Genomic DNA, 12976 nt, shown 5'->3' on the forward strand with positions numbered 1-12976 from the left:
AGACATAACGTGGAATACAGATTATTTGTTGATGGTGATGGACATCACCAGTCTGTATACAAATATAGATCACCAACATGGTTTAAATGCGGTCAAGCATTATCTAGACCGGCGTCAACTGCGCAATGCGCCAAATAACATGATGGTTCTAGAACTCTGCTTAACCCATAATATATTCCTGTTTGAAGACCAACTGTATAGACAAGTATCTGGGACAGCGATGGGCACCTGCTTCGCCCCCAGCTACGCAAACTTGTTCGTAGGCTGGTGGGAGGAGCAGGTGCCCAGGAGCTGTAGTGTGGGTCAGGAGCGAGGCGAAGCCGTATATTGGTACCGCTACATAGATGACCTATTCATTGTGTGGCAAGGAGCAATGAATACGGCAGTGAAATACATTGAGATCTTGAATGACCATGAGTACAATCTGCACCTTTCAGGTTCCATTAGTCTGGTGGCAGTCGACTATTTGGACCTGAAGGTATTCATTGATAGCGGTCAGATCCACACATCACTGTACAGAAAAGAAACTGCTGGAAATTCCACTCTGTTTGCCAGCAGCAGCCATCCCCCCCAGTTGGTCAGAAGTATCCCCTTTGGGGAACTATTAAGACTCCGCAGAAATAGTTATCTGAACCAGTACTTTGAGGCGGCTGCCTCCGATTGCCTGGCGTGATTCAGCCGCAGAGGCTATGATGAAACACAACTGCAGAATACCCTAAGTAAAGTAAGGAAAATCCCGAGAGTAGACCTACTGAGGAAGAGACCAGTAAACAGGGAAAGCAGTAAGGAAGGCAAATTTAGGATGGTGACCCCTTATTCATCGGGAGCAAATCGACTGAAAGCCATAATGAGGAAGAACTGGCACATTCACCTCACGGACAATGTGCTCAAAGATGATTTACCGCGGCACCCCTTGGTGACCTTTAGCAGGGCTAGGTCATTAAGAGATACGCTGGTGAACAGCCACTTAGAGAAACCAAGTGTTAAGCTTAACACCTTAAAGGAAATGAGTGGTTTCTTTCCCTGCGGCCGATGCAAGGCTTGCGCAGCAAGCAAAAGGGTCCGGAATTATGAAATACAGGACACAGGAAGGTCAATGAGCATACAGAAATTTATAACCTACAGTACGACTTATGCAGTTTATTGTTTGGTCTGCCCATGTAGCCTGCGCTACATTGGCAGCACGATCAATCAACTGAAGATGAGGATATTAGAAAATCTATGGGCCATTGACAAAGCAGATCCTGCCTATCCGGTAGCCCGGCACTTTGCTGAACACCATAGTAAAGATAGAAGCAAACTGCAATTTTTCGGACTAGACTGTGTGCCTTCAATACACTTCTGGACCTGAACCCACTCAGTCAGGAAGATCTACTGCTGTGCTTAAGTACTGCTGCTCTGGAAGACTGCTGCCTTTCTGTGTTGCCCTGCTGCTCTCTCTGACCCAGAGTGACTCCAAGGGCTAACTGAAAAGTCTCCTGTTCTAAAACTTAGGAACATCAAAGTCTTCCACAATGTGCCTGGGTCATTTAAAGAGTGTAAGAAACTGGCTCTGTATATACTATGCCAAAGTAGGGTATGTGTGCATAGAGTACAGTGGTTCCCCAGAGGCTTTACAGAGGCTAAAGTAGCTACTACTAATGCTCTCTTTTGTGGTAGTGTGGGAGAGCAGGTAGGCTTATCAGAGGGCAGTGCTAAACATGTGTTGTACAAACACAGGCAAGAAATGTTACACACACTCAATGACTAAATCCAATTCCAGTGGTTTGTAAACATATTAGTTTCAGTATATTTATTTTATAGAAACAAAGATACTTTGCAGTAAAATATGTTCTGCAATATCACTGTTTTTAATGTAACAAGTGGACACAGTACGTTTTTCAATCAGTACAATGTTATCCTATGGGAGGAAAACACAGTCCGCAATATGCAGGTAATTAAATGATTCACAATATTGATCTTTTGTATTAGGAATCAGTTCAAGGCTAGGTTCAGGTAAGTCACCTCACTGCTTCACAAGCGGCACTGGGGCAGTCTGGTACAGAGGTCAAACTTGGGATCTGGTGGCAATGTTATCTTAAGGAGAAAGGGGGCAATCAAAGTGGTACTATTTGCAGGTGAGTAGCAGGGTTTTGTAAACCATTATCCTGGGGTTAAGATAGGCATAGGGGTGGCCACAAGGCAGCACCAAACTTACAGCTCCAGCAGCACAGGGCGAACGGATGGAGTGCCAACACAGCGTCGGGCGCCCAATGCAAACCAATGGGCAATCTCAAACTTGGAAAAAGGCTGGGATGTGCTAGAGTGTCAGAAGACCATCTGTAGATCTCCTCAAGGCACAGGGGCTCCTGATGCAGGTGTGTCCTTTGGTGTTGGAAGTCAGCTAACTATTGCAGACGCAGTTGGGTGGGGGGGTCAGCGTGCAAAGACTCCAGGCATCGACATGGAGTCCAACAGGGGTCAACCTATGAGGGACTCTTGGTCAGGATCACTGGGGAACCTTTTCTGGACCGGTGGGCCTCTTGGACTCTGGCCCTGATTGTCGGGTGCAGAGGTCCCCTTTGTGGTTCCACAGGCAGAGCTTTTGTCTTTACTTGGTTTTCGGTGCGCTGTCTACAGGAGAAGAGGAGTCTTTTTAGAAGGCAGGCAGTCCTCCGAGGATTCTGGATGTCGCTGGGCTGCAGGACAAGTCTCTCTTCTGCAGCAGTGTCTTTGAAGGTTCCAGACAACCTGACCGGGCTGAGTCCAAGTCAGTTGGTGTCTTCAGTCTTCTGTGCTGCATGGCTCTGCTTTGTCCTCTTCTTTATAGGTAGCCGATAATCTGAGGATAAAGGTTCAAGGGTGCCCCAAAATACTTAATGTTAGACCCGGGACCCTGGCTGGCCAAGACTCGCGTCGAGGTCAGTCAGGGATCGCCAGTTCTAAGGGTCAGGGCAAGGGAGTTACACGCCAAGCTAACCCCTCACTCGCCCTCTAGGTAACGTGGCGCGAGCAGTCAAGGCTAAACTTGGAGGCGATGTAAGTTAAGTATTTGCGCATGCACCCCAGCAACAACACCCAAGGCCCACCACAAAGAAAACACTCCACACAAGGTTATGTAAAAATAGCCTTTGTATTATAAAAATATACATCAGATAAAACACACATCTTATTACACGGTGCCAACAGGCACGGGCGGAATTTTACAAGGGATATTTGTACAGGACAGGGCCACCTGGGCCACTGTCAAGGGTATCAGCACTTTTAGAAATAATTACTGTAGCACAAAAATATAACAGTAGAGCATACAACCAGTAATCACTGGTAACAGGACCTCTCTAGCACCACCTGTACTAGGGAGAAAACAACCACCTACATGTCACAATACCTATAGGGGTGCAAAAGCAACACACATGATGTCGTAACATTCAGAGGTGTAAAAGGACAAAGAGAACACATGATGAATAATCTATACATTCAGAGGTGCAAAATCACTAACAATTCCCCCTAACTCACCAGTCACCACCTGTGACTGTCCCGGTGTCCCAATGTCAGGGCCTAAACGTGGCAGTTGTCCACTAAGTGCTGGACAACTGGAGCCGGGAATGTTAGCGCAAAGTTGGAGCCTCTCTGGGCTCAAAGAACCACCACTGTGGCACTGCGGAGCCTCACTGGACTCCCAGACAAGAAATGATCCCCTCAGAGCCTCTCTCAGGCTCTCAGACAAGGGGGGGAGCACTCGAGCCTCTCAGGGCTCGCAAAGCAAAAGGCAGGCTGGAGCCTCACTGGACTCCAAGCCAATGGTGCAGCCTCGCTGGGCTGTGGGGTCCCTCTCTCTGGGGACCCGGGGTCAGGACAAATGCTCCTCAAGAGCCTCTCTCAGCTCTTCGTAAATGCGCCCACGAGCCCCTCTGGCTCGCTAGACAAGGAATGTGCGGGACGCTGGAGCCTCTCTGGGCTCTTCAATACTCAATGCCCCCGAGCCCTCAGGCTCCAAAAACACAAAGGCGCGAGGTCGCGCTACAGAGAGGGGGCGGGGCGGACACCGGCAATGTGTCCCGACGCTCCCCCCCTCCTCTGTAGGCACCTACCGGTCTGGAGCTGGGCTTTCCAGCGGCGGCGGGTCTCTCCCGCTGGTCCCGGGGCTCTCCTCTCCTCTCGGGGAGCCTCGGCAGGCTCTCTCGCGGCTCGGCGAGGGAGGCGGGACTTCCGGTCGGCCTTTCCGGGGCCGCGCTCTGATTGGCCGGCCGGCCGGAGCACTTCCGGGTCGTCGCGGGCAGCGCGGCGGCCCGTTTTAGGCAGGCAGGCGGCTTCCCAGGATCCGAGGAGTGGGCTCCCTCGTGAATCCCATAAATCACGGACCTGGGCAAAACAATACGGCAATGAGCGGGGTGGCACCCGCGCCGTCAAACCACCACACGGGGCGATCGGAGGCCGGGTGGGCACCGGCCTCTGCAGACCACAGCGCTCCCAAGCGCTGCAGGCACAAGTAAGCGCTCGTAAGCGCTAAACAGCAGCAAAAAGCGCTCCCAGGCGCTAGGGGTAAAATCCAGCGTTTCCAAGCGCTAGGCAGGCGATCTCCACGCTCCCAGCGCTGTAGGGCAGAGAGCAGCGCTCTCAGGCTGCAGGAAAGAAGTCCTCAGTGCTCCCCAGCACTGGAGGACAGGACAGGGCTCCAGCAGGGCTGGAGGCAGGCAGGGGGGGCAAGGCTGGGCCAGAGCCAGCACACTGGGTCTCCAGGCAGGGAGACTCCCCAAGTGGCGGTCCTTCTGGCCCCAGCAGCGGCAAAAGCCCCCTCTGGCAGGATTCCAAAAGAAGAACATTTTCAGTGGGGACACAGCCCCTTCTTATACTGTAAATTCCTTTGTTACAATGTGCAGGGTGGGGGGAAAACCAGTCGCAGCTGGTTCTGGAGCACTCTTGATAGCCCAACCACCCATTCCTTTCACTGGGGAGGCTAGGGTCATTAGACACACCACAGGGGGGCGGAGCCAGCATTGTGTGGGGAAAACCCAGCCCATCCAGGGCCCAGGTACACTCCTCCCACACATCACTCATGCTAATCTCCCACTCACCACCGGGCAGACCCATCCAGACTTCCTGGAGCCTGGCATGCCAGCCAGCTCCAGCCAATCACGCTCCAGCACCCTCACTGTACACATATCTCAATGTCCAGAAGTAGCACTTCCCAACTAGACACACACATGCCGCAGACACCATCTTGCAGCATTCACTCTCACGAGTTCAGGCGTACCAAACTCGAGCCTGCACTCCCCACGCATCAGGAACTACTAGGGACACACACATTCCCCATGCATTCCTATGGGAGGGCAGGCCAGCCATACTACACGCACGCACTTTCACTCTGGGACCCAGGGGAAAGTGCGCAGAGACCCAAAAATCACTAACACAGGGTCACAAATAAGGCAAAAAGTCTAGGGGTGAACCTGCCCTGCGGGCCAAGTCCAACACTTAATTTAGGGGTGTTACATCGGTTAGATGATAATAGCCAATGGGCTACTTACATTTAGGGTGACTACACCCATTGTTTGTCCACTCTCTCTGGGGAGGGGGCATACCCTTAACCCTATTGGTTAGACTCCTCTGAAACAATAAGAAGGATTTTCCAAGGAGGGATTAACTTCAGCTTAGGAGTGGTTGTGGTTGAGAGGGGACACACCTCTCATGCTCACTTATTGTCCCGCCAACCTTGCCGCCAAATGTGGTGCTTGGTCGGGGTGGGGGGATAGGCATCTCCACTAGCTTTAGAGGCCATGGTCAGCATAACATAGGGCAGGAAGCCTTTGAAGCTCACCACTGGGTTATGGCTCAGATCTCCCTCATACAAAGCTAGTCAAATTAATTAGTTATTGTTTCCCTTAGATAATTATAACTTAGGCCCCCGCAATGCACTGCGTATGACCTCACATATTACATCACAAATGAAATCTCAAAGGGCCTCACTGATTACATCACTGATGACATCATCCACAGAACCACTCACACATCTACTTCCACTCACATTCCCATACAACCTCTCATATACCCACTCACATACCCATTCACAGACCCATACCAGTACTCACATAGCCACACACTCCTCTACAGACGTACTTACACACCCACTCACTCGGACAGCCACTCACACAACCATTCACTCACCCATACAGCCACTCATGCAACAAGTTCCTCACCTGTACAGCCATTCACATAGCCACACACTCGGCATTACAGCTACACACACCCACTTATTTACCTACATCCATAAAGCCTTTCAACACAGCCATTCACTCACACATACAAGCACTCTCATACACTCCCACACAACCACTTGCATATCCATTCACACATCCTTACAAGCCCTCACACCTCTGCTCACTCTCCCATACAGCCATTTACATGTATACTTACTCTCCAATACAGCCACCCACACACTAACTCACTTAACCAAATAACCAGCCACCCACTCAACCCATACAGCCATTTACTCACTCAATCATATAACCATTCAGATATCACTCACCCATACAGCCACTGACACACCCACTCACTAACCATTGCAGCCACTCACACAGCATCTCACTCACCCACACACCTACTCACACATCCACTTTTACACCCATACAGCAACTCACTCACCCATACAAACAAGGATACAGTCACGCAGCTACTCACATAATATATGTTGGAAGTAGTATCACTCAGTAGTAGTGCACCTAGTATAATAATTTAACTTTTGTAATAGGTTACTATTTATGTTAAACACCCATAAACTCTTAAAAAACACTTACACTCACCAGATGATGTAATTAGTGTTATCAGTGATGTCATTTGAGGTGTCATCGGTGATGTTTTTGGCCATGTAATGAGCTCAGCCACTATAACAACTGAATTTCACTGGTTTTGTACGAGGGAAATCTGAGCCTAACCATAATGTCCCTGTAACCTTTGCTTTTTTCAGTGTGTATGTATATCTATATATGTTTATGACTTCCGTGAGGAGACCTACGATGCAGAACCTGGATTACAAATAAGTAACATTTTATTTTTTTATTATTTAGCATTTTTAAAAGTTTTTACACCATAATCAATAACAGTGTAGACTGTAGACGAATATACACCTCCTTAAAAATAGAATTCAACCTATACTTGAAAAGCAACGTATCTTCATAGAGCATACTAAAAGAAAAATAGTTAATGAGCAACATAAGCAAAAGGAGGCTAGAAAGAGAAGTGAGAGGACTGCCAATACTGACACTTAACAAGGCCTAATCCCACAGGAACTAAAAAATGCAGGATATCAGAAATACCTAAGCTGCCATATCACATGGATTGAAGGTCGATGGATTTGGTGATCCACTTACACTGCAGCAGCTTACATTGATTAGGGCTGCCTACCCAAACGTGCTTCTACAATGATATCAACGAAAAGCACTTCTATTTGAACTCAGATAAGATCTGTACTGAGTTGTAATTAAGTGACCAAGTACAATATGCCCAAATACAAACATTACATGAACTAACGAGAAGCTAAATCTGAGTCTTTCTCACTTGGGAGGCAGTTTATGTTCCCCAGTAAGCTTGCGGGCATACAGTCTCATCTTCACATTTCATATTCAAAGTTAGATTTGTTGTGGTGCTACGAAACTTAGTGATAATTAATCTAGGATTTGACCTTTCTAAATCCTTATTCTCAGTAGCCCTCCACAGGTTGTCTTTGAGGATGTATAGGATATGTTAGAAGTGGTCTGTAAAATTGTGATCCCTGTGTAAACACGTTTGAACAGGGATCACACTATAAGTGGTATGTGTTTATCACATCCAGAAATTACTGAGTGTGATAAAGTTTACACCCTCTATGAAATTTCATAAGGTTAAATCTGCACCAATATAACAGGGAAAAAAGGTCCAGTTATTACTGTGGCATGCATTAAGCATGGAAATCAACATTATTCTCGAAAAAGTTGGAATAGGTTTAATTTATCACACCCGATAAATTCTGAATCCTAGCGAGTCGGATTTTGCAGGTATAATTAATTCCTACTATCCTGGGCTAGAAATGCTTGTGGTGCATTTGAAATTCATGCCTTCTGAAATTCATGGAGTATTTATGATTATGTGTGTAACTTAATGACAATCAATAGTGATAAGAAAATAATATTGTTTTTAAAAAGTATTTTTTGGTTCTCTTTTAATGCAGAATAATGAAGGCACTTGGTGAAGTTGGTGTCCCTGTTCCGAAGGTTCTAACTTTGTGTGAAGATTCAAGGTAACTACGTAGCAGATGTTCAAGCCACCATGAAAACTAAGCAGAAATAAAATAAGATAAGTCAGGATTTAAATTATTTAAATTGTATCTGTCTTATTAGATCATTGGAATGTTGAGAGCTCTATTAAAGACAATGGAGCAGCTCCAGGCTTATAATAGCTTGTATAAACCTGGAGCTCCAACATTACTATGTTTGTCTGCATGTGTCTTGCTTTTTAATTTAGAACATTCTACCCTTAGTTAGGTAACACATTTGTTAAAGGCCCGCCCTCGTTATAGGCCCAAGCTGCATCCCGTATAGCCCTTGGCAGCAGACTATAAGGCTATATTATTGTTTCTTGGAATTCTTGGAAGATTCGTTATCCAAATTATGAGAACAACAGTGAGACAATTACAATCAATAGAAAATAATTGAAAAACTATAGATATAATAAAGGGAAACCTACTAAACTTGACTTAACAGAAACCTCCATGTTTTTCCAACCTCTTAGTGTAATTGGAACCCCATTTTTCCTTATGGAATACTGCCCTGGTCATATCTACATGAACCCTTCCCTACCAGGGCTGGAACCACACCAGCGAAGAGCCATCTATGAAGCTATGAACTGTGTCCTCTGTAAGATTCATAGTGTGGACATCACTGCTGCAGGACTCAATGACTATGGCAAACATGGTAAGTTTTGTCAGGTGAACTACTACTTAGTTTGTTTACATTCCTAAAGTACAAGTGGCATATAGCCATCGAACATTATTTTGCTGGCAGTTAAAGAACATAGTGTGCTATGATTTCTCACAGTATGCATGATGTAAAGAGGGCCGACAGCTCATAGTATGCCCGATTCAAAAGTTACCTCCTGCTTTATGTCACCCTGTTATTGTGCTCCACCATATTCCTGCATAGTAGAGCACATTGTATGCAGTTATGTAGAATCTGTCTTGGCTACATCCCATGGCAGGAGATCCTACATTGCTGGTTACTGTATTCTTTCCTAACACTTTCCATGTAAACGCTAAAGCTCAAATGTAACCAATATGCACCTTAAGTTATCCAGCTTAGAATGCATATCGCCCCCTTTCATTGGCAATGAGTTTATTATCTTGGACTACACATTTATTCATAATTTCTGTGAATCCGTAAAAAGTCAAGTTCCTAACTTCAAGCTCTTAGGCGTGGGGGGAAGAGAGGAAAGATAAAGATAACTTAACTAGTCCTGGCATTGTCCTGGAGATAGAGGCATACACCTAGGTCCTAATAGTAATTTCAATGAAGGAAAGGCAGTCATATCTACTGTGATGCTACAACCTTTAAGGATAAGGTCTATGAATTAATTTACCAGTCTGTGGTAAATGATTGAACTTTGAAAGTGTAATGTTAAAAGTATTCACCAGCATATCATTTTATTTTTAAAATTGAGTTCAGGTAATGATTATGCAAAAATATATCACATTTACATTTTAAAAAATCATAAACTATAAATAGGTACAATATAGTGATTCTTGGTTATACATAAATGTAAGATGTATATGGCAAATTATTTTGGTGAAGATATTCAAATACATTTGTAAATTGCTGATGATTCAAAGAAAATGATTCATTTCTGAACTATATCATCCTCGTCATTCTTTTCTTCTCCTCATAAACTATGATTTTCTGATCATTAACTCAAAGGAACTCTATATTTTGACAATCTTTTTCAGTGCACCGGTTCTCAAAATCATAACACAGATTTACGTAAACGAATCCTTTTCTGCTTCCAGTGCTTGAACTGGGAGTGTGCAGTGAGTGTTAATACCTCTTTCCACCTTTGAGTTTATTTTATTTTATTTATTTATTTAAAGGGTTTTATATAGCGCTACTGGACCCAGGAGTATCAGAGCGCTTTACAGACTGATAAACAAGATAAACATTTTGAAACAAAATAAAACAAAATTACAGAGTGAATAAAAACTAGCATGGGATAAGGCATTTCAGTTAGACGAGGTAATTGAGGAAAGAGAGTAATTAAGGAATGGGTAAGGAAGATGCGGACGGTTGAAAGAAAGGAGAGAAAATGAGGACTGAATCAATATAGAGACGTTAGGTGCCTCAATATTTGTTGAGAAGAAGCAACTTGAGTATTTTTTTGAAGAGAGGGTAGGAGGGGTTGCAGCGAAGATCTTTGGGCAGAGAGTTCCAAATCGTAGGGGCATTACCAGAGAATGCACGTGATTGTGTCTTTGTACATTTGAGTCTCGGGGTGATGAGGAGAAGGGCGTTAGTGTTTCTCAAGTACCTGGAGCAACCAGCTTTTTTTAGTTTGTCAGAGAGGTAAGAGGGGGTGTTTTGGTGAAGGGCTTTGTGAGTAATACAAGCCATCTTGAAGGTGGATCTACCTTCAATTGGGAGCCAGTTAAGGTTTTTGAGGATAGGAGAAATGTGATCAAATCGTTTACAATCCGAGATAAGTCTGGCAGCCAGGTTGAGGACCGATTTGATCGGGGCAAGGTGGACTTTTGTGATGCCTACAAGGGTGGTGTTGCCATAGTCAATTCTGGAAAGTACAAGAGATTGGACAACAATTTTGAAATCATCCGCTGGAATGAAAGGTTTGATTTTTTTAAGGTGGAGAAGGGAGAAGAGAGCACCTTCAGCAGCATTTTTAATGTGAGGGATGAGAGTAAGATTCTTATCAATGCTGATGCCCAAGGATTTGACAGAGTTAGAGGTGGAGAGGGAGCCGTTGAGAGCATTGATTTCATTGATCCAGAGTTGAATAGGCAGAGAACTGTTTTTGGGAGTGAAAAGGATGACTTCAGTTTTTTGGGGATTCAGTTTGAGATGATTAAGATGGAACCAGGCTTGGACTTTATTCAAGGTATCATTGAGGAGAAGGATGTCATGGTGGGATTTGATCTTGTAGTATAGTTGTGTGTCGTCAGCATAGAGTTGGTATCTGATATTAGCTTGTTTAAGAATAATGGTGAGTGGTTCCATAAATAGATTAAATAGGGTTGGGGAAAGGATAGAACCCTGAGGGACCCCAAGTGAGACAGGTTGGGCTTTGGAGAGGCAGTGACTGAGTTTAATTTGTTGGGATCTGTTTTGGAGATATGAGGTGAACCATTGGTGAACAATGCACTCGAACCCAAAGCGTTCTTTGAGAGTATTAAGAAGGGTGGGATGGTGGACAGTATCAAACCCAGCAGAGAGGTCGAGGAGGATTCGCCTTTGTCAAGAGAGCGATGAATATCATCAGTGATACTGAGCATGGCAGTTTCAGTGCTGCATCCTTTTCTAAATTCAGATTGGAAAACGTCGAGAAGATTGAAGAAAGTGATATGTTTGTCTAACTGGACAGAACACATTTTTCAAGGGCTTTGGAGAGGAAGGGAAGATAAGAGATAGGGTGTAGATTGTTCAAGTCATTAGGATCTGCTGTGCGGTTTTTGAGGATGGGAGAGATTTGACCTAGTTGAAGGGATGCTGGGACACAACCAGTGGCAAGGGAGGAATTGATGATATTGGTCCAGATGGGGGCAATGATGTGTTTGAATTCCTGAACCAACTGGGCCGGGAAGAGGGTCATTGGTGTGTGAAGATGGTTTGAGTTTAGAGATGATATTAAGGCCAGTAGATTCAGATACTGGGCAAAATTCCTTCCAGGAGGCATTGTTTTTGGTAAGGGTGTCCTTAAAGATAGTCAGGGTGGAGTAGAGTAGGAAGGGGTAGAGAGGGGTGGAGTAGAGTAGGGAGGGGTAGAGAGGGGTCGTGGCACAGAGGGGCAGAGGAGCAAGGTGAAGTAGGATTGTTAGGGAGGTGTTGTTGGCTTAGGGAAGATTGGGATGGGAGAGGAAGAGAAGAGAAGGATAGTTCAATCGAGTTAACTTTATTCAAGAAGAAACTGGCGATTTCTTCACATCTTTCAACAGTGGCTGTTATTCTTGGGGGGGGCCAGAGGAAGTTTGTTTTTTAACAATGCTGAAGAGTTCTCTGGGACGGTTTTTAGCCTGGTCAAGTTGTGAATGGAGGAAGGAGGCTTTTTCTCCGAAGATGTGCTTCTTGTATTTGGCTCTGGCGTTTCTAAGGAGTAACAGGTTATCAGGAGAGGGATGATTCCTCTATGAGGGTTCAGACTGTCTTAGGGCCCGTCTTTCATTATTAAGGTCGGAATTAAACCAGGATTTGTGAGGTATTTTTGTTGATGTTTAAGTTTGATTGGGGGGATTTGGTCAAGCGCTTGAAGGATAGAATTATTCTAATGTTCAGCTAGGTCATTGGTGCTGTGAGAGGGGGGGGAGTAAACAGGTTTTGATAGAGGATTCCAACTCGTCAGGGGGAATAAGGTGAAGATTACGAGTATGTTTCAAGGGTAAAGTGCCGGTAGGGGTGGGGAGAGTAATAGAGCGATTCAAAGTGAAGAGGATAAGGTGATGATCAGACCAATCGACTGGAAGAATCGTTGAGAGAGAGGTCAAATCCTTGCTCGTCATAATAGCATCAAGGGTGGCGCCTTTAGAGTGAGTCGGGGATTGGCAGAGTTGAGTCAGGTCAGTAATGTCCATGATACCTTTAAGGAGGATGACAGACGGGTCGTCGTTATTATTCATGTGGATGTTTAGTCGCCAAGAAAGAGATTCTTGAAGTGAGTGAACAAAGATTGACTGATAAGATCAGACAGCTCATCGGTGAAGGGGATGGAATTGCCGGGGGGATGATAGTTAGTATGTAAACGGATGGTGGGGGAGCCA

The 12976-nt window shown here is 45.3% G+C and overlaps 1 protein-coding gene across 8 annotated transcripts in view; it reads left to right on the forward strand.

Moving 5' to 3' along the window:
* ACAD10 (acyl-CoA dehydrogenase family member 10) overlaps positions 1–12976 on the forward strand; it is a 627389-nt gene that overhangs the window by 310259 nt on the left and 304154 nt on the right. For all 8 annotated transcript variants that reach the window (XM_086943061.1, XM_086943062.1, XM_086943065.1 and 5 more), the window contains 2 exons: positions 8180–8248; positions 8740–8921. In XM_086943061.1, coding sequence (XP_086799187.1) covers positions 8180–8248; positions 8740–8921 — 251 coding nt within the window. The remainder of the gene's footprint in view (positions 1–8179; positions 8249–8739; positions 8922–12976) is intronic.

Source organism: Lissotriton vulgaris, chromosome 11 (genome assembly GCF_964263255.1).
Source record: "Lissotriton vulgaris chromosome 11, aLisVul1.2, whole genome shotgun sequence".
Taxonomy (NCBI): domain Eukaryota; kingdom Metazoa; phylum Chordata; class Amphibia; order Caudata; family Salamandridae; genus Lissotriton; species Lissotriton vulgaris.